We start from the raw sequence: 27,866 nt of genomic DNA, 5'->3' as shown, positions 1-27,866 counted from the left end.
GGAGGCATGTTTGAAAGGACCTTGATGAAAGAACCAGTAAATAATTTCTTTATCTAAATCTAGCTGTGAATGAATTTGGTCAAACATAGTTTCAAAGAGAATCTTTCATTCCCAGGTCATTAAAGTGAAACCTGATGTGAGCAGGAGTGAGGGCACATGGAGGATTCCTATTGGTGGGAGGTGTCACCACATAGCCCAGCAGTCAGTGGGTTTCCTCGCATCCAGCTTCCCTGACTGTCTCTGTTGTGTGTCTGTCTCTGCTTCCCCAGCTCGGAGCCCGGTGTTTTCCCACTTAGCATCTTCTCTGCGGGGACTCTGGACCATCCGGGCATACAAATCTGAACAGAGGTTTCAAGAGCTGTTCGACACATACCAGGATTTGCACTCAGGTCTGTAAGTTTCTGGAAATAATTTCAGATGGGATGTGCTGCCTTCTGAGGCCTGACCTCCATCTCAAGTGGCCTAGTAGGCCAGCACCTCTCTCTGTGTCACCTGCATGTCCCCCTCTGCACACCCACCTTACCCACCCCTTCCTCTCAGCATCCCCTCTGTGCTCCCCTCTTCCCCATGACCCCCTGCTTTTCTCCCCTGACTGGCTTGCATTGTCCTTCCATCACTGTGCCCTGTGGACTTCTTTCTGTTTAGGGCAGGACTCAGTAAAATTTTGTTTTTCGCGAAGATCCAGATAGAAAATATTGTAGGCTTTGTGTGCTGTACTGTGCCTGTTGCAACTACTCACCTTGGCTGTTGTAGCACAAAGACAGGCAAAGATAATACATCAGCAAATGGCTGTTTTCCAATAAAATTTTCTTTTTAGAACCAGGTGGTTGCTATTCTTGTCCCCCAGGCTGTAGTTTGCCAACTTGTTTCAGAGGATGGAGGGTAGCAGATGTGATTGATGAAACTAATTTCCTGATTTGCCACCCACTTGATTATACTTTGTATTGGTGAAGTTGTTTTTCCTAGGTAGAAAATTCAGAATTTCCTCTAAGTCTATAAAATCCTGGTCAAACTTTTCAATCGTTACTGTATTTTGAAGATAAAATAGCATTTTGAAAGCCACATGCAGACCCTGTTAGCTGATGGTCATGTAGATACTGGCTCCTAATAATAAACACTGCAGGGCTCTGTGGTGGGTGCAGAAAGTGCTGGAAACAGTGTGAGCTCTGCTGTCTGTGTCTGAGAGCTGGGAACAGTCGACATGTGAGAGGATGATCTTCACACTGAGGCCCGGCACTGCAGAAAATGCACCAATGAGATGATTTTCCATCTTCTTTCTTGTGATCGTATTTCTGTTGATAACCTACGGGTTGACATTTTCAATGCTTGCTACCTGGACTGATTCCTGTGTGTCCCATACCTTGTCTTGGGTTAGAACCTAGTTTTCTGGAATCTTCAGGTTCCTTGAGTGTGTGACTTTGCTGTCCTGCTGCTGCTGCTGCTAAGTCGCTTCAGTCGTGTCCAACTCTGTGCGACCCCATAGACGGCGGCCCACCAGTCTCCCCCATCCCTGGGATTCTCCAGGCAAGAACACTGGAGTGGGTTGCCATCTCCTTCTCCAATGCATGAAAGTGAAAAGTGAATGTGAAGTCGCTCAGTCGTGTCCGACTCTTAGCGACCCCATGGACTGCAGCCTACCAGGCTCCTCCATCCATGGGATTTTCCAGGCAAGAATACTGGAGTGGGGTGCCATTGCCTTCCCTGTTGCTGTCCTACCTTGTATAAAATCTTCTGTACCTCAACTGAGGAAACGCTCTGCCTCATTAGAAGCAGCTAACATGGTTTTTCTGTTTATGTATTATGCTTATTACGGTTCACAAATGCAGAGGCTTGGTTCCTGCTTTTGACGACGTCCCGATGGCTCGCTGTGTATCTGGATGTCATCTGTGCCATCTTTGTCACTGTTGTTGCCTTTGGGGCCCTGATTCTGGTAGAAAGTAAGTAAATATGTGAATATTTGTAGTATGTTTACAGTTTATAGCTTTGTAGTTATTACTCTCTTGCCATCTTGTCAAATATATACTGCTTGGTTCTATGAAATTAAAGTGTTTGCAGCATGTGACTCCACCGTGTGGTCCTTGTGAACTCATTTGTGTCCTGATGAGAACTTTCATCTTTTTCTCCATTTACTTATTTATTTATAGTAGGTCCTTGTTGAGAGCTCTTTAAAAATTTTTTGATTGGCATATGGTTGATTTATGATGTTGTGTTAGCTTCAGGTGTACAGCCAAGTGAATCTGTTATATGTATATCCACTTTTTTAAAGATTCTTTTTCCATACCCCATGGACATTGGGGTGCATGTATCTTTTTTTTAGTAATTTGCATGCTAATTAATGTTTCAAATAAATTGTCCTTTAGAAAAGAATTTCTATTTTGGACTTTCAGAATCTTTAAGAGCAAAGACCAGATATGAAAGTGCCTCCAGCAGACCTGTGGTGTCTTGGGCCCCTGCTTTGGCTGGCTTGGACCATTCTTTTAAGTTTTATTGGTTTACACAGTTGTCTTAGTTTATGGTGTATAGCAAAATTTATCTGAAATACGTATACATGTATACACTCCTTTTTTGATTCTTTTCCTATAGAGGTCATTACAGAGTTCCCTGTACTTTACATTTGTTTCTTATTAGTTATCTATTTTAATATTTTATATATAGTAGTATGTATGTGTCAATCCCAGTCTTTCAATTTATCCCTCCCTTCTCTTACACCTTGTAATCATAAGTTTATTTTCTACATCTGTGACTCTATTTCTGTTTTGTAGATAAGTTCATTTGTTGCCTTTTGTTAGAATTCATGTAAAAGCAATATCATATTCTATGTTTTTCTGTCTGACATACTTCACTTATTATGAAAGTCTCTAGGTCTATCCATGTTGCTGCAAATGGCATTATTTTGCCCTTTGTTATGGCATCTAAGATAATAATCCATTGTATATATGATACCACACATCTTCCTTATTGCTCTGTTGATGGGCATTCAGGTCGCTTCCATGTCCTGGCTATTGTGAATAGAGCTGCAGTGAGCATTAGGGTGCACGTACCTTTTGGAATTATGGTTTTCTCTGGATAGATGCCCAGGAATTGGCTTGCTGGATCATGTGGTAGCTCTGGTTTTAGTTTTTAAAGGAACTTCCATATCATTCTCCATAGTGACTGTACCAGTTTACATTCCCAGCAACAGTGTAGGAGAGTTCCCTTTTCTTCACATCCTCTCCAGCATTTATTGTTTATAGACTGTTTGATGATGGTCATACTGACTAGTGTGAGGTGAGAGATGTTGACCATCTTTTCATGTGCTTTTTGGCCATCTGTATGTCTTCGTTGGAGAGTATCTGTTTTAATCGTCTGTCCATTTTTTGATTGGGATTTTTCTTTTTATATTGAACTGTGTGAACTGTTTGTGTATTTCAGAGAGTAATCCCTGTCAGTCACTTTGTTTGCAAACATTTTTCCCTATTCTGCAGGTTGTCTTCTCAGTATTGTTTATGGTGTTCTTTGCTGTACAAAATCTTTTAAGCTTAATTAGGTCCCATTAGTTTATCTTTTATTTTCATTACTCTAGGAGGTTGATCAAAAAAGATCTTGCTGCAATTTATGTCAGAGAGAATTCTCCCTGTGTTTTCATCTAAGAGTTATATATTTTCTGGTGTTACATAGATGTCTATAATCCATTTTGAGTTTATTTTTGTGTATAATGTTAGGGAGTGTTTTAATTTTATTCTTTTACACATAGCTGTCCAATTTTCCCAGCACCGCTTATTGAAGAGACTGTCTTTTCTCCACTGTATATTCTTGCTTCCTTTGTCATAGGTGACCTTAGGTGCATGGGTTTATCTCTGGACTTTCCATCTTGTTCCATTGATCTATATTTCTGATTTTGGTGCCAGTAGCATATTGTATCAGTTACTGTAGCTTTGCAGTATAGTCTGAAGACAAGGAGCCTCATTCTACCCAGCTTCAAGTTTCTACTTTGTTTTTCTCAAGATTGCTTTGGCTTTTCATGGTATTTTGTGTTTCCATACAAAATGTAAAGGTTTGTTTTTTTTTTTTCTAATTCTGTGAAAAATGACATTGGTAATTTGATAGGTATTGCACTGAATCTGTAGATTACTCTGGGTGGTTTGTTTGTTCATTTATTTACTATAGGTCTTTGTTGAGAACTTTTATCTTTTTATCTTTCTTTAAATTTGTTGAGGTCCATGCAACTGTAGTAAGATGACCTTCTGAACATTCCAGGTGGTGTCCTGTACGTGAATGGAGAGAACCAAATTTACTATTAAGCTTTTTGTACAGCTTAGGGTTTAGGTTTAACTTTAGAGCTACTTGGATCTCTTGGTTGTAGGTTTCTGGTGTACTGGGCAGAGAAAGAGTCTCTGTAGCAAAGAACAGTGTCCTCACTGTTGTGTGGATACCAGATGAGAGCTGTTGGAGTGCATGGCACGAATTTACCATCCCTAACTATTCCATAGTAATAACCCTGAATCACAGTCTTTGATAATGGAACAATGAGAGTAATACTTTAGATTTAAAAGCACTGGCTCTTAGAACCCATTGCCTTGTTTTTGTGGTTGAAACTACAACTACGTTGGATGCAGAAAGTGAAATTATACAATGAAAATTGAAGCCATAAGAACAAAAATCTGAATAATGACATGTGAAAGTGAAAGTCACTCAGTTGTGTCTGACTGTTCGCAACCCCATGGACTGTTGCCTGGCTTATCTGTCCATGGAATTCTCCAGGCAAGAATGCTGGATTGGGTTGACATTTCCTTCAGGGGATCTTACTGACCCAGGGATTGACCTGGGTCTCCTGCACTGCAGGCAGATTCTTTACCAACTGAGCCACCAGGAATGACCTTGAATAATGACATGACCCTCACCTATATAATACTGTAAAGTATATCTCAATCTGGTTGGAATTACTAGTATAAGAGACAGAAATCGTAAGGACCTACGAGAAGCAGAAGAGATTAGGAAGACCTGGCAATAATACACTGAAGAACTGTACAGAAAAGATCTTAATGATCCAGATGACCATGATGGTGTGGTCACTCACCTAGAGCCAGACTTCCTAGAGTGTGAAGTCAAGTGGGCCTGTGGAAGCATTACTATGAACAAAGCTAGTGGAGGTGATGGAATTCCAGCTGAGCTATTTCATATCCTAAAAGGTGATGCTGCTGAAGTGCTGCACTTAATATATTAGCAAATTTGGAAAACTCAGCAGTGGCCACAGGACTGGAAAAGGTCAGTTTTCATTCCAGTCCCAAGGATGGGTAATGCCAAAGAATGTTCAGGCTACCATACAGTTGTACTCATTTCACATGCTAGTAAGGTTATGCTCAAAATCCTTCAAGTAAGGCTTCAACAGAACATGAACTGGAAACTTTGAGATGTATAGGCTAGGTTGATAAAAGGCAGAGGAACCAGAGAACAAATTGCCAACATTTGATGGATCATCAGAAAGCAAGAGAATTCCAGGAAAACATCTGCTTCATTGACTACACAAAAGCCTTTGATTGTGTGGATCAGCACAAACTGTTGAAAATTCTGAAAGAGATAGGAATACCAGACCACTTTACCTGTCTCCTGAGAAACCTGTATTCAGGTGAAGAGCAACAGTTAGTACCAGACATGGAACAATGGACTGGTTCAAAATTGGAAAGAAGTACGACAAGATTGTATATTGTTACCCTACTTATTTAACTTATGTGCAGAATACATTATGTGTAATGCCAGGCTGGATGACTCACAAGCTGGAATCACAATTGCCAGGAGAAATATCAATAACCCTAAATATACAGATGATACCATTCTAATGGCAGAAAGTGAAGAGACTGAGAGTCTATAGTAATAAAATATCCCAATAATAGAAAGAAGAATTGATGCTTTTTAATTGCAGTCCTTTGCACTGCAAGGAGATCAAACCAGTCAGTCCTAAAGGAAATCAGTCATAAATATTCATTGGAAGGACTGATGCTTAAGCTGAAGCTTCAATACTTTGGCCACCTGGCACGAAGAGCCAACTCATTAGAAACCCCGATGCTGGAAAAGATTGAAGGCAGGAGAATAAGGGGATGACAGAGGATGAGATGGTTGGATGGCATCACTGACTTGAAGGACATGAGTTTGAGCAAGCTCTGGGAGATAGTGAAGGACAAGGAAGCCTGGTGTGCTGTGGTCTGTGGCATCACAAAGAGTCAGACACAACTTAGTGACTGAACAACAACATTGTTAATGCTTTCTAAATTCATACTATTTTTAAAATTTACTTTTTCATTTGGCTCCACTGGCTCTTAGTTGGGACATGTGGGATCTTCAGTCTCAGTTGTGACAGGCAGTTGCAGCATATGAGCTCTCAGTTGTGGAATGTGGAATCTAGTTCCCTGACCAGTGATCTAACCTAAGCCCCCTGATGGGAAGCTTGGATTCTTAGGTATTGGACCACCAGGGAAGTCCCTCATAGTGGGTTTATTTTTAACTGTATTATTATCTCAGTCTTCAGAAGTAATATTATGAGTAATACTATCATTACATGCAAATGATTTAAATGTTATAAAGAAATCTTCTCAGTACTATATATAAAATAGATACTAAAAATCACCTTCTGTATTGCATAGGGAACTCTAGTTGATACTCTGTAATGACACGTATGGTAAAAATAACTTTAAAAGAGTGGTATGTATATATATATATATATATATATATATATATATATAGCTAATTCACATTACTGTACACCTGAAACTAACACAACTCTGTAAATCAACTATACTCCTTTAAAACTCATAAAAATAAAGGAGTCTTCTTTGTAAAGTGACAGAAGGAACTGCATGAGGGGTTGAGAAGGAGACTGACTTTATTCCTCTTCTTCCTCATTTAGCTTTGAATCTCGGGAAGGTTGGCCTGGTCCTATCTCTCATGCTCACACTCACGGGGATGTTCCAGTGGTGCGTCAGGCAAAGTGCCGAAGTTGAGAACATGGTAATGTTTATCTTTCTGTTCTTAGCCTTTCCAGGTCTCCTTGCTGTTAAGTGGCATAAAAGCAATTCTTATGTAAAATAGTAAAACTATTATTTTTACATCTTAGTTAACAAAGTTTTTTTTTTTTAACATTCTTCTCCATCTGCTTAAAGTTAATGTAAAATAAAGTATGTATGTTTTTCTCAGGCTTACGTGTGCCATGGCAGAACATTTTATATTCACATCAAACTGTCCTCAAATACAATAAATGTCTGTAGGTGGGAGGTTCTGAAATGCTGGAGAGAAGCTAATTTCTTAGCAGCTTGTTTATCTTTGTTTCTTAATGGGTGATTCCTCATATTTTTTAAAATAATTCAGTTTTTTGAGGTTTCTTTAATTAATATGCTCCTCTCTCCTGCCCCTCAACCATTTTATCACTTATTCTCTGTGTGTTGAACACCTGAATTTTCTGGTGGCCCTTCTTTCTGGTAGGATAAGCTCCCTCTCAAAAAGTGCTCTCAAAGATGTGGAGTCATGGTTGTTCAGGAGGCCTTAGTCAATATATAAATTATACACTTTTGAATATTGAATATTTGCAACTTCTCCTAAAGGGAGAAAAGCAATAAAAATGAAATCTTTTCACTTCTCTCTTCTAATAGAATAGAAAATGACTAATAATTAAATGGAGGTTTGATGACCATCCACTTCTGTTATCTATAATGCATGGCCCTTCTGTAGCCACACATTACTGATTGGTGTCCATAAATATTCTTTTATTTGACAAAATGCTCTTGTTTTTCATTCAGGTGTGAAAAGTGGATCAATAAAATCTTACCATTCATTTCTCTAATTCTTTTAGTGTTAATATAAATTTGAAGGAAGTGGCTGTAAGCAAAAGTGTTGAAGATGATGAACAAATTTGAAATCATCCAAGGCCTTATCAAACTCCTGTTTCTGTCCTGTGTGGATGCTAAGAGACGTGGTATATTCTGAACAATATAAAATCAGATATAAAGATAAAAAAAGAAAAATGTCTCATTTACAGTCTCTTCAGTTCAGTTCAGTCACTCAGTCGTGTCCGACTCTTCGAGACCCCATGAATCGCAGCACGCCAGGCCCCCCTGTCCATCACCAACTCCCAGAGTTCACTCAGACTCATGTCCATCGAGTTAGTGATGCCATCCAGCCATCTCATCCTCTGTCATCCCCTTCTCCTCCTACCCCCAATCCCTCCCAGCATCAGAGTCTTTTCCAATGAGTCAACTCTTCGCATGAGGTGGCCAAAGTACTGGACTTTCAGCTTTAGCATCATTCCTTCCAAAGAAATCCCAGGGCTGATCTCCTTCAGAATGGACTGGTTGTATCTCCTTGCAGTCCAAGGGACTCTCAAGAGTCTCCTCCAACACCACAGTTCAAAAGCATCAATTCTTTGGCACTCAGCTTTATTCACAGTCCAACTCACCCCTCCATACATGACCACAGGAAAAACCATAGCCTTGATTAGATGGACCTTTGTTGGCAAAGTCTCTGCTTTTGAATATGCTATCTAGGTTGGTCATAATTTTCCTTCCAAGGAGTAAGTGTATTTCAATTTCATGGCTGCAGTCACCATCTGCAGTGATTTTGGAGCCCAAAAAAATAAAGTCTGACACTGTTTCCACTGCTTCCCCATCTATTTCCCATGAAGTGATGGGACCGGATGCCATGATCTTCATTTTCTGAATGTTGAGCTTTAAGCCAACATTTTCACTCTCCACTTTCACTTTCATCAAGAGGCTTTTTAGTTCCTCTTCACTTTCTGCCATAAGGGTGGTGTCATCTGCATATCTGAGGTTATTGATATTTCTCCCGGAAATCTTGATTCCAGCTTGTGTTTCTTCCAGCCCAGCATTTCTCATGTTGTACTCTGCATGTAAGTTAAATAAGCAGGGTGACAATATACAGCCTTGACGTACTCCTTTTCCTATTTGGAACCAGTCTGTTGTTCCATGTCCAGTTCTAACTTTTGCTTCCTGACCTGCATACAGGTTTCTCAAGAGGCAGGTCAGGTGGTCTGGTGTTCCCATCTCTTTCAGAATTGTCCACAGTTTATTGTGATCCACACAGTCAAAGGCTTTGGCATAGTCAATAAAGCAGAAATAGATGTTTTTCTGGAACTCTCTTGCTTTTCTCCATGATCCAGAGGATGTTGGCAATTTGATCTCTGGTTCCTCTGCCTTTTCTAAAACCAGCTTGAACATCAAGAAGTTCACGGTTCACGTATTGCTGAAGCCTGGCTTGGAGAATTTTGAGCATTACTTTACTAGCATGTGAGATGAGTGCAATTGTGAAGTAGTTTGAGCATTCTTTGGCATTGCCTTTCTTTGGGATTGGAATGAAAATTGACCTTTTCCAGTCCTGTGGCCACTACTGAGTTTTCCAAATTTGCTGGCATATTGAGTGCAGCACTTTCACAGCATCATCTTTCAGAATTTGGAATAGCTCAACTGGAATTCCATCACCTCCACTAGCTTTGTCCATAGTGATGCTTTCTAAGGCCCACTTGACTTCACATTCCAGGATGTATTGCTCTAGGTCAGTGATCATACCATCATGATTATCTGGGTCGTGAAGATCATTTTTGTACAGTTCTTCTGTGTATTCTTGCCATCTCTTCTTAATATCTTCTGCTTCTGTTAAGTCCATACCATTTCTGTCCTTTATTGAGCCCATCTTTGTATGAAATATTCCCTTGGTATCTCTAATTTTCTTGAAGAGATCTCTAGTCTTTCCCATTCTATTGTTTTCCTCTACTTCTTTGCATGATTGCTGAGGAAGGCTTTCTTATCTCTTCTTGCTATTCTTTGGAATTCTGCATTCAGATGCTTATATCTTTCCTTTTCTCCTTTGCTTTTTGCTTCTCTTCTTTTCACAGCTATTTGTAAGGCCTCCCCAGACAGCCATTCTGCTTTTTTGCATTTCTTTTCCATGGGCATGGTCTTGATCCCTGTCTCCTGTACAATGTCACAAAACTCAGTCTCTAAACATCCATAGAAAAGACTCTCTGATACTAACTCATGTGGTATCATATGTGTTTCAGATGATTTCAGTAGAAAGGGGGATTGAATACACAGACCTTGAGAAAGAAGCACCCTGGGAATATGAGTATCGTGCACCACCATCCTGGCCCCATAGGGGAGAGATTGGCTTTTATGATATCAACTTCAGGTACAGCTTGGATGGGCCTCTGGTATTGAAGGACCTGGAAGCACCCACTGACCCAAGAGAAAAGGTTAGTTTAAGCCATTTGCCTCTTTAAAATCCACCTAAAGATTTAGCATCACATCTGTTCTCGGTTTCCTTGCCAGTGTGTCAGGGAGAGGGGGCTCTTTGTACCTCATGGATGCAGATTTAATCAGTGATATGTAGGTGAATCTTTTTTGGAAACTGACTATGGAATGGGGATACAGGCATTTTTTTATCCCCTATACTGTGAGCTCCCTCATGGTGGTTGGTGGACCCTGGGCTCTTGGGCTCAAATTTAACCTGACCCAGGATGCTATATGTGACACCTGACTATTCATACAAAGTCTGGGAAGTCAGTCCTAGCTCCCTGTCCCTAATTCTCCACTATCTCCTTTCTATCTTTTCTTCTTTGTATTTCTGAAATCTTCTCTTCCTCCCATGGTGCCCTCTGTTTTCAACCTGCTCCTCTCTCTCTTGGTCTTTTCTGTAGACTTGTCCTCCTACACTTCCACGCTGAGCTGCCATCCCTCTGCCCTCCCCCTACAGACTGCATCTTTCTTTAGCACAGATCTGATCCTTACTGGGCTGGGAGAGCTGCTGCGGGAACCAGAGCACAGCCCCAAGTCCACTCCTTCAGGGGCCATGGGGTGAGCTCACTGTTACTAGAGTGGAGCCCAGAATCATGAGTCAGTCAAGGGTGAGTGACCAGGGCCTGTGATGGAGGCAGATTTGCTCAAAGTCAAAAGCAAATTGAACAGAACAAGGAAGATCCACATGGGAGATGGCAGAAGACTTGTGACCTGAACCGGCCAGTGTCCATGTCTGCTGTGATGCTCCTTTATACTCAACTTGAGGTCCTTGGCCTGGACCAGGGCATACTCCTGAAGAAGAGAATAAACTAGAGCAGACAAGTTGGTAGGAAGCTCTTCCTCATCTCCCTCTGCAGCCAGAATGTCTCCTGACTTACACACACTGCTACTCGGGTTGCGTGTTGATTCTCCCAAAGCACCACATCCTCCCAGCTTCCAGTGTGCAGTCTGCCCTCTGCCTCAGAGACTCCCCCCTTTGTCATCTGGATGGTGAAAGTCTCATTTTCTTAGCTTCCATGCTGTGAGGAAGACAGGGCACAGGGAGAAGCCAGGTGTCCTTGTCCCCAGGTCCTCCCAGCCCAGGTCCTCCCAGCCCAGGCATGGGGATGCATGAGCCTTCAGATGATTCCAGCTCAGCTAATGAGTCATCCCCAGCCTGTGCTCTTTCTGAATTTTTGATTCATGAAATCTATGAACCTAATAAAGTGGTGAGGCGAGACTCTCAATTCTTCCTCAGTGTCTTATATATTCTTTTAAGGTAGCATTCACAGTACAACTATGTTCAAAGCAGCCCAAAGTTGGAAGGAACTAATCCTTACAATGAAATATCCAATGTTTAAAAGGAGGAAATTTCTGACCAATGGCTAAACCTTGACAACATCTTGCTAAATGTCAGACACGAAAGGAACAAATACTCTGATTCTGCTTATGTAAGGTGGTGAAATTCTATGAATTTGACACAGAGTGGTCAAATTCAGGAAAACAGGGAGTAGGATGGTGGTCTCCAGGGACTTGGGGAATGGCAATTGGGAGTTGTTTGTTTAATGGTTATAGAATTTCAGTTTTATGATGCAAAAAAAAAATATTGAGCTTGGTTGCACACCACGTGAACGTACTGAACATTAAACTGTCCACTTAAAAATGGTTAAGTAGTTAAATTTTATGTTATGTGAACTTTATTGTAATTAAAATGTAAGATAGCATCTGTGCGTGTTTTATAATTTGAGGTCTGTATCTCACAGTACCTTGAGGCTTTTTAAAATCAAGGGGCATCTTATTTTCATGTTTGTTCCCTAGAAAGTGGCATTCTGCAGGGCATAGAGAGGGTGCTGAGGAACTGCTGTCTGCAAGGGTGAGTAACACACAGGTGTGGGCAGCCAGTAACCAGAACATACACACAAGACAACTGCATGAACAACTGAAAGAACTGCTTTTTAACTCCACCACAACCCCCAGTGGACTATAGCTGTAATTTAATGAATGATACCCTTGTAACTGTTTCCACTGTTTCCCCACCTATTTCCCATGAAGTGATGGGACCAGATGGCATGATCTTCGTTTTCTGAAAGTTGAGTTTTAAGCCAACTTTTTCACTCTCCTCTTTCACCTTCATCAAGAGGCTTTTTAGTTCCTCTTCACTTTCTGCCATAAGGGTGGTGTCATCTGCATCCAAAATCACTGCAGATGCTGACTGCAGCCATGAAATTAAAAGACGCTTATTCCTTGGAAGGAAATTTATGACCAACCTAGATAGCATATTGAAAAGCAGAGACATTACTTTGCCAACAAAGGTCTGTCTCATCAAAGCTATGATTTTTCCAGTGGTCATGTATGGATGTGAGAGTTGGACTGTGAAGAAAGCTGAGGGCCAAAGAATTGATGCTTTTGAACTGTGGTGTTGGAGAAGACTTTTGAGAGTCCCTTGGACTGCAAGGAGATCCAACCAGTCCATTCTGAAGATCAGCCCTGGGATTTCTTTGGAAAGAATGATGCTAAAGCTGAAAGTCCAGTACTTTGGCCACCTGATGTGAAGAGTTGACTCATTGGAAAAGACTCTGATGCTGGGAGGGATTGGGGGCAGGAGGAGAATGGGATGACAGAGGATGAGATGGCTGGATGGCATCACTGACTCGATGGACGTGAGTCTGAGTGAACTCCGGGAGTTGGTGATGGACAGGGAGGCCTGGTGTGCTGCAATTCATGGGGTCCCAAAGAGTCGGACACGACTGAGCGACTCACCTGACCTGACATGAACCCTTGTCTTAATTTTCCCCAAAGCCATAAAACAGGAATTATTTAAGAAAGCCTGCAGTACAACTTACGAACATAATCAATTCTATTCTTCTTTCTTAAAAATTGCAAATTATAGGATTATTGAGATTCTAAAGTGTTTGAGGGCAAATTGAATTTGGAAACAATTAATGACTGTTGTAATTTGACTTTTGATCTCTTAGTTGGTCCACTCCCTGTATCACAGATCAGTTCAGTAGCTCAGTCGTGTCCGACTCTTTGCGACCCCATGGACTGCAGTACACCAGGGCTCCCTGTCCATTACCAACTCCTAGAGCTTGCTCAAACTTATGTCCTTCAAGTTGGTGATGGCATCAAGCCATCTCATTCTCTGTCGTCCCCTTCTGCCTTATCATCGTTAGCTTCATTTCTGTGTTTGGAGATGATACCGTGTGTGGTGTGTTCAGGAAGTGATTCTACTCCATCCATGAACATCCCAGGTTTCCTTCCCTGCTAACTTGTCCCACCCCATCACTCTGGGTCCCCCTTTGGTGCTGGGTTTGATTGAAAGAGGCTGCTGCGGGGGATGTGGGAGTGAGCCCGCCCAGCAAAAATGGGGCTTTATTCTCTTTCCATTGTTTCCTTTGCTCTCCTGATTCCTGAAAGTTAGAGTCAATAGGAGAGTGTAGTAGGTACTACATAGAGTTCTAATTCATGGAAGAAATAGCAAGTAAAAATAAAGACCCCAAATGAGGTAAAGAGCACCGTAATCTTCCCAGTTAGATTCTGAACACTGGTTGCCATTTTCATTTAAATGGTTTTGTGGTTGATTTAATGATTTTAGTTTCTGGGCCATTTTAAAGCATTTTTCCAGTTGTTGAGATAGATTGGTTTTGATTTGTTATTTTTTTTCCCCTCAAGATCTTACTTCTATAATACACTTTTAGAGATGCTTACACATTACTTGCTGTAATATGCAAAAATATTAGTTTCCTACATTTTCTCCTTTTTTACATAGTATCTCCTCAGCAACCCCTGTCCTAACTCCAGATTGTCCCACTTCCCTTGCTGGCTTTCTAATTCCTTGTGACTCAGACTGTGGTGTCAGGGCCAGCAGCTCCTACATCTCCTGGGGCTTTCTAGAAATGCAGAGTCTCAAGCCCATCCAGCCCTTTTGACTCGGCATCACATTTGAACAAGACCTTCTGGTAAATTCCTTTCTCTCCCATAGGCATTTCTGATGAGTGATAACCTGTGATTTCTATTAAACATCTTTGACAGTTTGAAATTGAGCTCAAGAGTTACCCAAGTCCCTGTTATGACTGAGCATGAGGCTCTAGAAAGTTCTGTGCCACTTCCCCTATAGATTTACTTACTTTCATATTCCACAAATTGCACTTATGCTTTATAATTCAACTCTGTGTGATTTCACTGCATTTCTTTTGTCCTCTCAGTGGAATCTATCTTCATCACGGGCAGTTTTAATGCTACTCCTGCCTTCCCCACACAAGCCTCCTGAAGGGACTGGAGGGATTTTCCACAGGCTCAGCCCTGCCTGGACCTGGAGTCAGAGACAGCCCAGTGCAGCAGTGTATGTGTGGCTCTTTCACCACCTGATGGGATAAAAAAATGAATCTTGCTCCCCAAGCAGGGCAGGAGGTCTCTTTGTCTCATATCCCAAGAACCATTGCCCCACTTAGCCGCAGGTTTCTCTTCCAGCCCACCTGGGGTGCTGGTTCTTCCTGCTGACAGCCAGCCCACCTGACCCCAAGTATTCTCTCTGCTCAGTAATGTCATCCCTCTTGTCCCATTCACCGTGTTATATGTACTCATGTCCACATCATACTTCAACTCTCTGGCCACAGGATCTCTATGGTAGGCCTGTTCCTTTAACTGCAGCTACACTTCTCCCCATTTTCTCTGTTCTAGCTACCCAGACACATGATAAGATACCAGACCATCCAGGTTTAAGGAGTTCATCAGCAGAATGGAAAAGAGGCCGACAGACGTGGGTTTGAATCTCATCCTATGACTTAATGGACTCTGAAATTTTAGGCAGACTAATTAAGCCTCAGTCTTCTTTTGGAAAAATGGAATTAATAGGATCTAACCCATAGGGTTGTTGTATGACTTAAACAAGATAAGACATGTAAAGCACCCAGCACATGGGTCAGAGTAAATGCTTGACCAATGCTGGTTGTAGTTTTTATACTGTATAAAATGACTATAACCACTGACATGGCGGAAGTTGTTGTCTGTCCCACGAGAATAAGGTGTTGGGCATTTGAAGTTGCATTTATGGCTTTAGGATCCATCTGCCATGTTTCTCTTTGTCTAACTTATCATACGTCTAAATAATATGGTGATAGATTTTCCATAAATTCTCTGGCCTGATTAAAAATCTCAGTTTTCTGCAGAAGCTTCTTTGTCTCAGGGCTCCTCAGGGAATAAAAATAAGAAAAAGTCAAGTCCAATACAGATCCTACTTTCAACATATACAGGCCAGTTGAAGAAACAAGAAAATAGGTATATTAGTTTTGCAAGCTAGAAGGTGGTCAGCATTTTTATAGAAGTTTAGGAAAAGATAATACAACATCTGTTAGTATTGGGATAAGCACACATAGAGTATAGGAAGAGCATTTCTGAAGTATCAGTCATGTGAGACAGGCTTAGTGATGTGTGGTCAGGGTTTCAGCAGGTGGAAATGCATGTGAAAGGCATTCTGGGAGGTGAGACCAACATGAGCCAAAGGCACGGTGCCCTGATCCAGTGAGTGAAGAACTAGGCACCTGCAGGGCATTCAGGGAAAAGAACTACCAGGTGTGTAACACATTTTCATATCCAACCCTCACAACTACCTAGTGACCCCAAGAAAGCTGACTCACGGACATGAAGGATGGAGAGGTCAGTGGGGACAGTTTTGTAGAAGAGATGTCCTGGGATGGAGTGACATAGAGCCAAATTTTGGGGGTTTAATCTGAGAAGTGAAAGCACATGGACCTGAGTGGGCAGGTGCGGGGGACAGGGAGTCAGGAGCTATTGTGTTTCCAGTAAGATGTCCTGGGAAATTGACTCCACTTTTCAGAATCAAACTGATGTCAATTAAAACAAAGCCATAACACCCAGGTTTATGAATGTGCAGGGAAACAGGTGGAGGTTGAAAATGGTATCATTTTTATGGAGGACTAGGTTGGCAATACTTAACAGCTTTCTCTTAAAATGTACATGCCTAATTCTCAGCAATTCCACATCTGAGAATTTATCTGAAGGAAATAATTAAGGTTGTTTGCAAAGATTGAGCTTCAAGGATATTTGACACAGAGTTATTTATGATAGCAAAATATTGGAGATGGTCTAAATATCTACCAGTAGGAGTTTGTTAAATAAATGATCATATATACTGTAATATTATGTAGCCATTTAAAATAAATATTTTTATGAAATTCTAAATGAAGATACATTATAACAGTTCAGTTCAGTTGCTCAGTCATGTCCGACTCTTTGTGACCCCATGGACTGCAGCATGTCAGGCCTCCCTGTCCATCACCAACTCCCGGAGCCTACTCAAACTCATGTCCATTGAGTCGTTGATGCCATCCAACCATCTCATCCTCTGCTGTCCCTTTCTCCTCCAACCTTCAATCTTTCCCAGCATCAGGGACTTTTTCAATGAGTCAGCTCTTCACATCAGGTGGCCAAAGTATTGGAGTTTCAGCTTCAAGATCAGTCCTTCCAGTGAATATTCAGGACTGATTTCCTTTAGGATGAACTGGTTGGATCTCCTTACAGTCCAAGGGACTCTCAAGAGTCTTCTCCAACACCACAGTTCAAAAGCATCAGTTCTTCGGTGCTCAGGTTCTTTTATAGTCCAACTCTCACATCCATACATGAGTACTGGAAAAACCATAGCCTTGACTAGACGAACCTTTGCTGGCAGAGTAAAATAAAATAAATATTTGAAATTCTAAATGAAGATACATTATGCTCATACTAATCATATTTTGTTTAAATATGTAAATTTATATCTTTAAGACCACATAACACAAGTCTGGAAAATCAAAACATCAACATCTTAAGATTGGTTTTATCAGACTTCTAGGGTATATCTAGTCTTTATTTACTTTTCAACTCATTTGCACTGATTATGATTAAAAAAGGATTTGTTTTATTTTGCTTTTTAAAAGATAATGCATCCTGACACTCAGGTGGTGAATGTGGACCTTAAAGTGAGGGATTGAGCCATGAAACACTTCAAGAGTAGAGTCTTCAGGGCTTGACAGCATGCTGGACTCAGGAAAAGCTGGAAGTAAGGTGGACAGTTGTACCTATGAGCATGGGAAAGAAGTAGAGTGAGGAAGTCAGAGGACATGGCTGTTTAATGTGGGGCATCAGATGTTGATCATGTTGAGTTTGATGTGTGAAGAGAGATCCAGGAGGAAGTGTCTAACAAGTTGGTGTGGTCATCAGAGATGAACCCTGGCATGGTTCCCTGCACATTCACAAACCTGGGATTTATAGCTTCATTTTATTGGACATCAGTTTAATTTCAAAAAGCGGTATCATTTTCCCATGACATCTTGCTGAAGACACAACAGCTCCTGACTTCCTGTCTTACACTTACCACTCTGATCCAAGTGGTAGGAAAAACAGAAAGGAGCTGTTGCGAAGCAGCTAAAATAAGATTTTTTCTAAGTGTCTTTGGTGTTAGGAATGTAAACTTACTGATCCTGGTGACACTTTCCTTGTGGAATTGGTAAAACCCACTGGTGACCCAGATAAGACATTCAGACTATATTAATAGGTTTAATGATTTAACTGTAGAAATAGCCAGAGGCAGGTGTATTTTTTTTTCTTTGAGTTGCCTTTTTAGGAGGGGATGTGTAGCCACATAGCATGTGGGATCTTAGTTCCCTACCAGGGATTGGACCCATGTCCCCTGCAGTGGAAGCTCAGAATCTTAACCACTGGACTGCCCGTGAAGTCCCTTGTTTCTTATTATTCTCCTCACTGGAATTTGGAGCTCACAGTCCTGTGGTCATGAGTGGCCCTCAATGCCCCTACATATCTCAGCCCATTTATCCAAAGTCTACAAATGTTCCCATTTGCAAAGATGGATCAGTGTCAGTAGAGCTGATAACATGGGAAGATGCACACATTCTCATGGATACAGTTGTCACCTGTGTCTTAACGTGTGTTGATTTATGTATAAGAACACCCAGAAAGACAGACATGCATTTTTATTGTGCTTCACAGATAATGCTTCTTCTTTTCTTTTTCTTTTTTTTTTTTTTAACAAACTAAACCTTTACGACAACTCAGTGTTGAACAACTACATTGGTACTATTTTCCCTAGAGTATTTGCTAACTTCATGTCTCTGTCACCTTTTGGTAATTCTCACAATATTTCAAGCCATTTTATTATTATTATATTTGTTTTTCTGATCTATGATCAGTGTTTTTTAATGTTACTACCCAATAAAGGCTTAGATGATGGTTAGCATTCTTTTAGAAGTCAAATACCCAGCTGTGGATGTGACTGGTGATAGAAGCAAGGTCCGATGCTGTAAAGAGCAATATTGCATAGGAACCTGGAATGTCAGGTCCATGAATCAAGGCAAATTGGAAGTGGTCAAACAAGAGATGGCAAGAGTGAATGTCAACATTCTAGGAATCAGCGAACTGAAATGGACTGGAATGGGTGAATTTAACTCAGATGACCATTATATCTACTACTGCGGGCAGGAATCCCTCAGAAGAAATGGAGTAGCCATCATGGTTAGCAAAAGAGTCTGAAATGCAGTACTTGGATGCAATCTCAAAAACGACAGAATGATCTCTGTTCGTTTCCGAGGCAAACCATTCAATATGACAGTAATCCAAGTCTATTCCCTAACCAGTAATGCTGAAGAAGCTGAAGTTGAACAGTTCTATGAAGACCTACAAGGCCTTTTAGAACTAACACCCAAAAAAGATGTCCTTTTCATTATAGGGGACTGGAATGCAAAATTAGGAAGTCAATAAACACCTGGAGTAACAGGCAAATTTAGCCTTGGAATACGGAATGAAGCAGGGCAAAGACTAATAGAGTTTTGTCAAGAAAATGCACTGGTCATAACAAACACCCTCTTCCAACAACACAAGAGAAGACTCTATACATGGACATCAGCAGATGGTCAACACCGAAATCAGATTGATTATATTTTTTGCAGCCAAAGATGGAGAACCTCTATACACTCAGCAAAAACAAGACCAGGAGCTGACTGTGGCTCAGACCATGAACTCCTTATTGCCAAATTTAGACTTAAATTGAAGAAAATAGGGAAAACCACTAGACCATTCAGGTATGACCTAAATCAAATCCCTTATGATTATACAGTGGAAGTGAGAAATAGATATAAGGGCCTAGATCTGATAGATAGAGTGCCTGATGAACTATGGAATGAGGTTCGTGACATTGTACAGGAGACAGGGATCAAGGCCATCCCCATGGAAAAGAAATGCAAAAAAGCAAAATGGCTGTCTGAGGAGGCCTTACAAATAGCTGTGAAAAGGAGAAAAGCAAAAAGCAAAGGAGAAAAGGAAAGATATAAACATCTGAATGCAGAGTTCCAAAGAATAGCAAGAAGAGATAAGAAAGCCTTCTTCAGCGATCAATGCAAAGAAATAGAGGAAAACAACAGAATGGGAAAGACTAGAGATCTCTTCGAGAAAATCAAAGATACCAAAGGAACATTTCATGCAAAGATGGGCCCAATAAAGGACAGAAATGGTATGGACTTAACAGAAGCAGAAGATATTAAGAAGAGATGGCAAGAATACACAGAAGAACTGTACAAAAAGATCTTCACGACCCAGATAATCATGATGGTGTGATCACTGACCAAGAGCCAGACATCCTGGAATGTGAAGTCAAGTGGGCCTTAGAAAGCATCACTACGAACAAAGCTAGTGGAGGTGATGGAATTCCAGTTGAGCTATTCCAAATCCTGAAAGATGATGCTGTGAAAGTGCTGCACTCAATATGCCAGCAAATTTGGAAAACTCAGTAGTGGCCACAGGACTGGAAAAGGTCAGTTTTCATTCCAATCCCAAAGAAAGGCAATGCCAAAGAATAATCAAACTACTGCACAATTGCACTCATCTCACACGCTAGTAAAGTAATGCTCAAATTTCTCCAAGCCAGGCTTCAGCAATATGTGAACTGTGAACTTCCTGATGTTCAAGCTGGTTTTAGAAAAGGCAGAGGAACCAGAGATCAAATTGCCAACATCCTCTGGATCATGGAAAAAGCAAGAGAGTTCCAGAAAAACATCTATTTCTGCTTTATTGACTATGCCAAAGCCTTTGACTGTGTGAATCACAATTAACTGTGGAAAATTCTGAAAGAGATGGGAATACCAGACCACCTGATCTGCCTCTTGAGAAATTTGTATGCAGGTCAGGAAGCAACAGTTAGAACTGGACATGGAACAACAGACTGGTTCCAAATAGGAAAAGGAGTACGTCAAGGCTGTATATTGTCACCCTGCTTATTTAACTTACATGCAGAGTGCATCATGAGAAATGCTGTACTGGAAGAAACACAAGCTGGAATCAAGATTTCCGGGAGAAATATCAGTAACCTCAGATATGCAGATGACAACACCCTTATGGCAGAAAGTGAAGAGGAGCTAAAAAGCCTCTTGATGAAGGTGAAAGTGGAGAGTGAAAAAGTTGGCTTAAAGCTCAACATTCAGAAAACAAAGATCATGGCATCTGGTCCCATCACTTCATGGGAAATAGATGTGGAAACAGTGGAAACAGTATCAGACTTTATTTTTTGGGGCTCCAAAATCACTGCAGATGGTGAGTGCAGCCATGAAATTGAAATACACTTACTCCTTGGAAGCAAAGTTATGACCAACCTAGATAGCATATTCAAAAGCAGAGACATTGCTTTGCCAACAAAGGTCCGTCTAGTCAAGGCTATGGTTTTTCCTGTGGTCATGTATGGATGTGAGAGTTGGACTGTGAAGAAGGCTGAGCACCGAAGAATTGATGCTTTTGGACTGTGGTGTTGGAGAAGACTCTTGAGAGTCCCTTGGACTGCAAGGAGATCCAACCAGTCCATTCTGAAGGCGATCAGCCCTGGGGTTTCTTTGGAAGGAATGATGCTAAAGCTGAAACTCCAGTACTTTGGACACCTGATGTGAAGAGTTGACTCATTGGAAAAGACTCTGATGCTGGGAGGGATTGGGGGCAGGAGGAGAATGGGACGACAGAGGATGAGATGGCTGGATGGCATCACTGACTTGATGGACATGAGTCTGAGTGAACTCCAGGAGTTGGTGTTGGACAGGGAGGCCTGGCATGCTGAATTTCATGGTGTTGCAAATAGTCGGACACGACTGAGTGACTGATCTGATCTGATTTGAAAATTAAGGTATGGATATTGTTTTTCATGCATAATACTGTTGTGCACTAAGTAAACTAAAATATAATATAAACATAAATTTTTACTTTAGCTCGGCTAGGTCTTCATTGCTGCTCTAGTTTTTTCTCTAGTTTGAATGCATGAGGGGTCACTAGTTGCAGTGAGCAGCTCTCTAAAGTTGCAGCGTCCAGGCTTCTCACTGCGGTGGCTTCTCTTGTTGTGGCTCCCGGGGTCTAGGGCGTGTGGGCTTCAGTAGTTGTGGTGCACTGGCTTAGTTGCTCTGTAGCATGTGGTATCTTCCCGGATTAGAGATTGAACCCATGTCTGCTGAACTGATATTTATTAATTGCTCAGTCATGTCCAACTCCATTGTGACCCCATGGATTGTAGCCTGCCAGGCTCCTCTGTCCATGGAATTCTCCAGGCAAGAATACTGGTGTGGGTTGCTATTTCCTTTTCTGGGGGATCTTCCCAATTCAGAGATCAACCCTGAGTCAGCTGCATTGACAGGTGAGTTATTTACAACTGAGCCACCAGAAAAGCCCCAATCTTATCATTAGTGCACTGAATTTTCTCTGCTTTGGTTTTAATGACTAGACTTACACTTGACATGTATCTTTCCAAGGTGCAATTGCAAGTATTAATTTATTTATAAAATACCTTTTGAACTGCTCCAGTGAAAGGTCCCATATAAGTAGCAAATGTTGTGTTGATGTTGACTCATTATGTGCATTTTGTCTACTGTCCTCTGTCTTATAAGGCACTGAGATCTGCATTTTATAATTTTAAGATATTTTCTTTCAAGATATAATATAATTGAGATATTTAATATTAGGAAGTTTTTTAGTTTTTCTACCAAAGAATAATTCCTCTTAAATAATTAGGCCCTTGAAAAAGTGAATACTTTTTTATGTATAATACTTCTGACTTTACTTGTTGATATCTCCATAAAATTAGTCACATAATTCTCCAGGTCAACTTACTCAGGCTGTAGGAATAAAGCTAATTTATAGGCTGACTTCTTATGGACCACTTAGGAGATCACTGGCTTTTCACTGCCAGCAGATTGTCATTTTTAACTCTTCTTGGGACTAGGAGGTTCTCAACCAGGGGACAGTTGTCAGTGTCTGAAATTTTTGGTTGCCACAGTTTATTTACGGGGTGCTACTGGTATCTAGTGGATTGAGTTCAAGGCTACTGGTAAACATCCTACAATACACAGGACAAGCCCTCTTCCTCCAAGAATGAATTATCTGGCCCATAATGTCAACAGCGCCATGACTGAGGAACTTAAAAACTAGTCTTTATATAGAACTTTTAAAATTCGTCATTAATAACCAGCATTTCTCCCAGGTTTGTTGCATTTTGTTGATTCTTACTCTCTCCTGGATCTCTTTACAGCTTGGCATTGTAGGAAGAACAGGGGCTGGAAAAAGTTCTCTCATCGCTGCCCTTTTTAGATTGTCAGAACCTGAAGGTGGTGTTTGGATTGATGGGCTCTACACAAGCAATATTGGACTTCACGATTTAAGGAAGAAAATGTCAGTTGCACCTCAGGTATGCACTCTCATGTTCTTTTCATAAGCCACCTAGGTTTACCTATTTTTTATTTTTATATTTTTCAAATTAAACAAAAGGGTTAATCATTTTTACCCCTCAGTTCACTTCAGTTTAGTTGCTCAGTCGTGTCCGACTCTTTGCAACCCCATAATTGCAGCATGCCAGGCCCCCATGTCCATCACCAAATCCCGGAGTTCACTCAAACTCATGTCCATTGAGTCGGTGATGCCTTCCAGCCATCTCATCCTCTGTCATGCCCTTCTCCTCCTGCCTCCAATCCCTGCCAGCATCAGGGTCTTTTCCAATGAATCAACTCTTCACATGAGGTGGCCAGAATATTGGAGTTTCAGCTTCAGCATCATTCCTTCCAGTGAACACCCAGGACTTATGTCCTTCAGAATGGACCCATTGGATCCCCTTGCAGTCCAAGGGACTCTCAAGAGTCTTCTCCAACACCACAGTTCAAAAGCATCAATTCTTCAGTGCTCAGCTTTCTTCACAGTCCAACTCTCACATCCATACATGACCACAGGAAAAACCTTAGCTTTGACTAGATGGACCTTTGTTGGCAAAGTAATGTCTCTGCTTTTGAACATGCTATCTAGGTTGGTTATAACTTTCCTTCCAAGGAGTAAGTGTCTTTTAATTTCACGGCTGCAATCACCATCTGTGGTGATTTTGGAGCCTCAAAAAGTAAAGTCTGACAGTTTCCACTGTTTCCCCATCTATTTGCCATGAAGTGATGGGACTGGATGCCATGATCTTCGTTTTCTGAATGTTGAGCTTTAAGCCAACTTTTTCACTCTTCACTTTCACTTTCATCAAGAGGCTTTTTAGTTCCTCTTCACTTTCTGCCATAAGGGTGGTGTCATCTGCATATCTGAGGTTATTGATATTTCTCCTAGAAATCTTGATTCTAGCTTGTGCTTCATTCAGCCCAGCATTTCTCATGATGTATACTGCATAGAAGTTAAATAAGCAGGGTGACAATATACAGCCTTGATATATTCCTTTTCCTATTTGGAACCAGTCTGTTGTTCCATGTCCAGTTCCAACTGTTGCTTCCTGACCTGCATACAGGTTTCTCAAGAGATAGGTCAGGTGGTCTAGTTTTCCCATCTCTTTCAGAATTTTCCACAGTTAATTGTGATCCACACAGTCAAAGGCTTTGGCATAGTCAATAAAGCAGAAATAGATGTTTTTCTGGAACTCTCTTGCTTTTTCCATGATCCAGAAGATGTTGGCAATTTGATCTCTGGTTCCTCTGCGTTTTCTAAAACCAGCTTGAACATCTGGAAATTCACAGTTCACATATTGCTGAAGCCTGGCTTGGAGAAATTTGAGCATTACTTTACTAGCATGTGAGATGAGTGCAGTTGTGCAGTAGTTTGATTATTCTTTGGCATTGCCTTTCTTTGGGATTGGAATGAAAACTGACCTTTTCCAGTCTTGTGGCTACTACTGAGTTTTCCAAATTTGCTGGCATATTGAGTGCAGCACTTTCACAGCATCATCTTTCAGGTTTTGAAAGACCTCAACTGGAATTCCATCACCTCCACTAGCTTTGTTCGTAGTGATGCTTTCTAAGGCCCACTTGACTTCACATTCCAGGATGTCTGGCTCTAGGTGAGTGATCACACCATTGTGATTATCTGGGTTGTGAAGATCTTTTTTGTACAGTTCTTCTCTGTGTTCTTGCCACCTCTTCTTAATATCTTCTGCTTCTGTTAAGTCCATACCAGTTCTGTCCTTTATGGAACCCATCTTTGCATGAAATGTTCCCTTGGTATCTCTAATTTTCTTGAAGAGATCTCTAGTCTTTCCCATTCTGTTGTTTTCCTCTATTTCTTTGCATTGATCGCTGAGGAAGGCTTTCTTATCTCTCCTTGCTATTCTTTGGAACTCTGCATTCAAATGGGAATATCTTTCCTTTTCTCCTTTGCTTTTCGCTTGTCTTCTTTTCACAGCTGTATGTAAGGCCTCCTCAGACAGCCATTTTGCTTTTTTGCATTTCTTTTCCATGGGGATGGTCTTTATCCCTGTCTCCTGTACAATGTCACGAACCTCCTTCCATAGTTCATCAGGCACTCCATACTTTCGTGAATATTTACTGAGCAATTACCATCCCTCCAGGTATACTGTTGTTGTTCAGTTGCCCAGTCGTGTCTGACACTTCGCGACCCCATGGACCTCACCATCTCCCCAGAGTTTGCCCAAGTTCATGTCTACTTCATATGGTGATGCCATCCAGCCATCTCAACCTCTATTGCCCTCTTCTTCTGCATTCAGTCTTTCCCATCAGGGTCTTTTTCAATGAGTCAGCTATTTGCATCAGGTGACCAAATTATTGGAGTTCAGCTTCAGCATCAGTCCTTCCAATGAGTATTAAGGGGTGATTTCCTCTAAGATTGACTGGTTTGAACTCCTTGCTGTCCAAAGGACTCTCAAGAGTCCTCTCCAGCACCACAGTTTGAAGGCATCAGTTCTTTGGTGCTCTTCTTTATTTATGGTACAGCTCTGACAACCATTCATGACCACTGGAAAGACCATAACTTTGACTATACAGACCTTTGTCAGCAAAGTGATGTTTTTGCTTTTTAATACACTGTCCAGATTTGTCATAGCTTTTTTGCCAAGAAGCAGTCGTCTTCTAGTTTCATGGCTGCAGTCACCATCCACAGTGACTTTAGAGCCTAAGAAGAGGAAATCTGTCACTGCTTCCAGCTTTTCCCTTTCTATAGGCCATGAAGTGATGGGGCTGGAAGTCATGATCTTAGTTTTATTAATATTTAGTTTTAAGCTGGCCATTTCACTCTTCTCCTTCACCCTCATCAAGAGGTTCTTTAGTTCCTCTTCTCTTTCTGCCATTAGAGTGGTATCATCCACATATCTGAAGTTGTTGATGTTTCTCCTGCCAGTCTTGATTCCAGCTTGTAACTCATCCAGCCCAGCATTTCTCATGATGTTCTCAGCAAATAAGTTTAATAAAAAGGGTGACAATAAACAGCCTTTTTGTACTCCTTTTTCAATCCTGAACCAGTCAGTTGTTCCATGCAGTGTTCTAACTGTTGCTTCTCGCCCCACATACAGGTTTCTTAAGAGACAAGTAAGATGACCTGGTATTCCCATCTCTTTAAGAGTTTTCCACAATTTGTTATGATCTACACAGTCAAAGTTTTTGTATAGTCAATGGAACAGAGGTAGATGTTTTCTGGATTTCCTTTGCTTTCGCTAAGATGCAGTGAATATTGGCAATTTGATCTCTTGTTCTTCTGCCTTTTCTAAACCCAGCTTGGACATCTGGAAGTTCTTGGTTCATGTAATGCTTCAGCCCAGCATGCAGAATTTTGAGCCTAACCTTATTAGCATGGAAGATGAGTGCAATTGTCTAGTAGTTTGAATATTCTTTAGTACCTTTCTTGGGTATTGGGATGAGAATTGACCTTTTCCAGTCCTGTGGCCAGTGCTGAGTTTTCCAAATTTGCTCACATACTGAGTGCAGCACTTTGATAGCATGATCTTTTAGGATTTTAATAGCTGTACTGGAATTCCCTTGCCTCCACTAGCTTTGTGCATGCCAAGTTGCTTCATTCATGGCTGACTCTGCAGATCCTATGGCCCATAGTCCCCCAGGCTATGGTCCATGGGATTCTCCAGGCAAGAATTCTGGAGAGGGTTGCCATGCCCTCCTCCAGAAGATCTTCCCAACCCAGGGATCAAACCCACATCTCTTATGTCTCCTGCATTTGAAGGTGGATACTTGACCACTGTCGCCACCTGGGAAGCCCAACTTTGTTGGTAGTGATGCCTTCTAAGGCCCACTTGACTTCACACTCCAGAATGTCTGGCTCTGGGAGAGTGATGACAGCATGGTGGTTATCTGTGTTATTAAGGTCCTTTCTGTACAGTTCTTCTGTGTATTCTTTTCACCTCTTCTGGTTCAGTTAGGCCTTTACCATTTCTGTCCTTGATTGTGTCCAGGTATATAGCCAAGGGCAATAGAGGCCAGGCGTCCTGATCTTTCATCCTGCCCTCTGTTTTGACAGATTTGCTTTTTTTTTTTTTTTTTTGAGGTTTTATTTTTATACTCCATAATCATCTGCCTATCAAACAAAGCTCATAAAAACACCCTCTTGAGATGGGAAACAGAGAAGAGATGAGACACAAAGAGCCAGGCAAATGTACTTCCTGGAATGTGGGTGTAATGTGCCCTGAAATGCCTGTTTATTAGCAAGCATTTCAGCATGGCACCCAAAGGGAAGGAGAACGTGGGCTTGGGCCTTATGACTGAGTACAGATGCTGCTATCTACAGGTGGCTTCTAAAATACCTGGAATTACTCTAAGTACTCTTGTTTTTTCTAATTAATTTATTTTTAATTGAAGGATAATTGCTTTATAATATCATTTTGGCTTCTGCCATGTATCAACATGGATCAGCCATAGGTATATATATGTCCCTTCCCTCTTGAACCTCCTTCCTACCTTGTCCCACCCCTCTAGGTTATCACAGAGCACCAAATTTGAGTTCTCTGTATCATACAGCAAATTTCCACTGGCTATCTAATTTTACATGTGGTAATACATATGTCTAAGTACTTTTGAAACCAAGATACAGCTTTTCAGACTACAGTGAAATGCTGCCTCATACCCCTTAAGACATCTACTGTCAAAAAAGAAAAATGAAAGAGAGAAAGAAAGAAAATGGGTTGGCAGAATTGGCAAGGATGTAGAGAAATTAGAATCCTTGTTCATTGCTGGTAGAAATGTAAGATAGTGAAGCCACTGTGGAAAACAAGTTGGTCAATTCTCAAAAAAGTTAAAGATAGAATTATTATATGATCTAGCAATTCTACTTTAGAGTATAGATCCAAAAGAATTGAAAGAAAAA

At 41.1% G+C, this 27,866-nt stretch overlaps 1 protein-coding gene across 1 annotated transcript in view; it reads left to right on the top strand.

Moving 5' to 3' along the window:
* LOC129624250 (ATP-binding cassette sub-family C member 4-like) overlaps positions 1-27,866 on the top strand; it is a 180,227-nt gene that overhangs the window by 117,721 nt on the left and 34,640 nt on the right. The window contains exons 22-26 of the mRNA XM_055541910.1: positions 270-389; positions 1,827-1,937; positions 6,881-6,981; positions 10,040-10,231; positions 22,819-22,974. Of these exons, the coding sequence (XP_055397885.1) occupies positions 270-389; positions 1,827-1,937; positions 6,881-6,981; positions 10,040-10,231; positions 22,819-22,974 (680 nt within the window). The remainder of the gene's footprint in view (positions 1-269; positions 390-1,826; positions 1,938-6,880; positions 6,982-10,039; positions 10,232-22,818; positions 22,975-27,866) is intronic.

The sequence above is a fragment of the Bubalus kerabau genome, chromosome 12 (assembly GCF_029407905.1).
Source record: "Bubalus kerabau isolate K-KA32 ecotype Philippines breed swamp buffalo chromosome 12, PCC_UOA_SB_1v2, whole genome shotgun sequence".
Lineage (NCBI taxonomy): Eukaryota > Metazoa > Chordata > Mammalia > Artiodactyla > Bovidae > Bubalus > Bubalus kerabau.
Note: the sequence above shows the minus strand (reverse complement) of the source record. Positions and strands in the feature narration are given on the sequence as shown.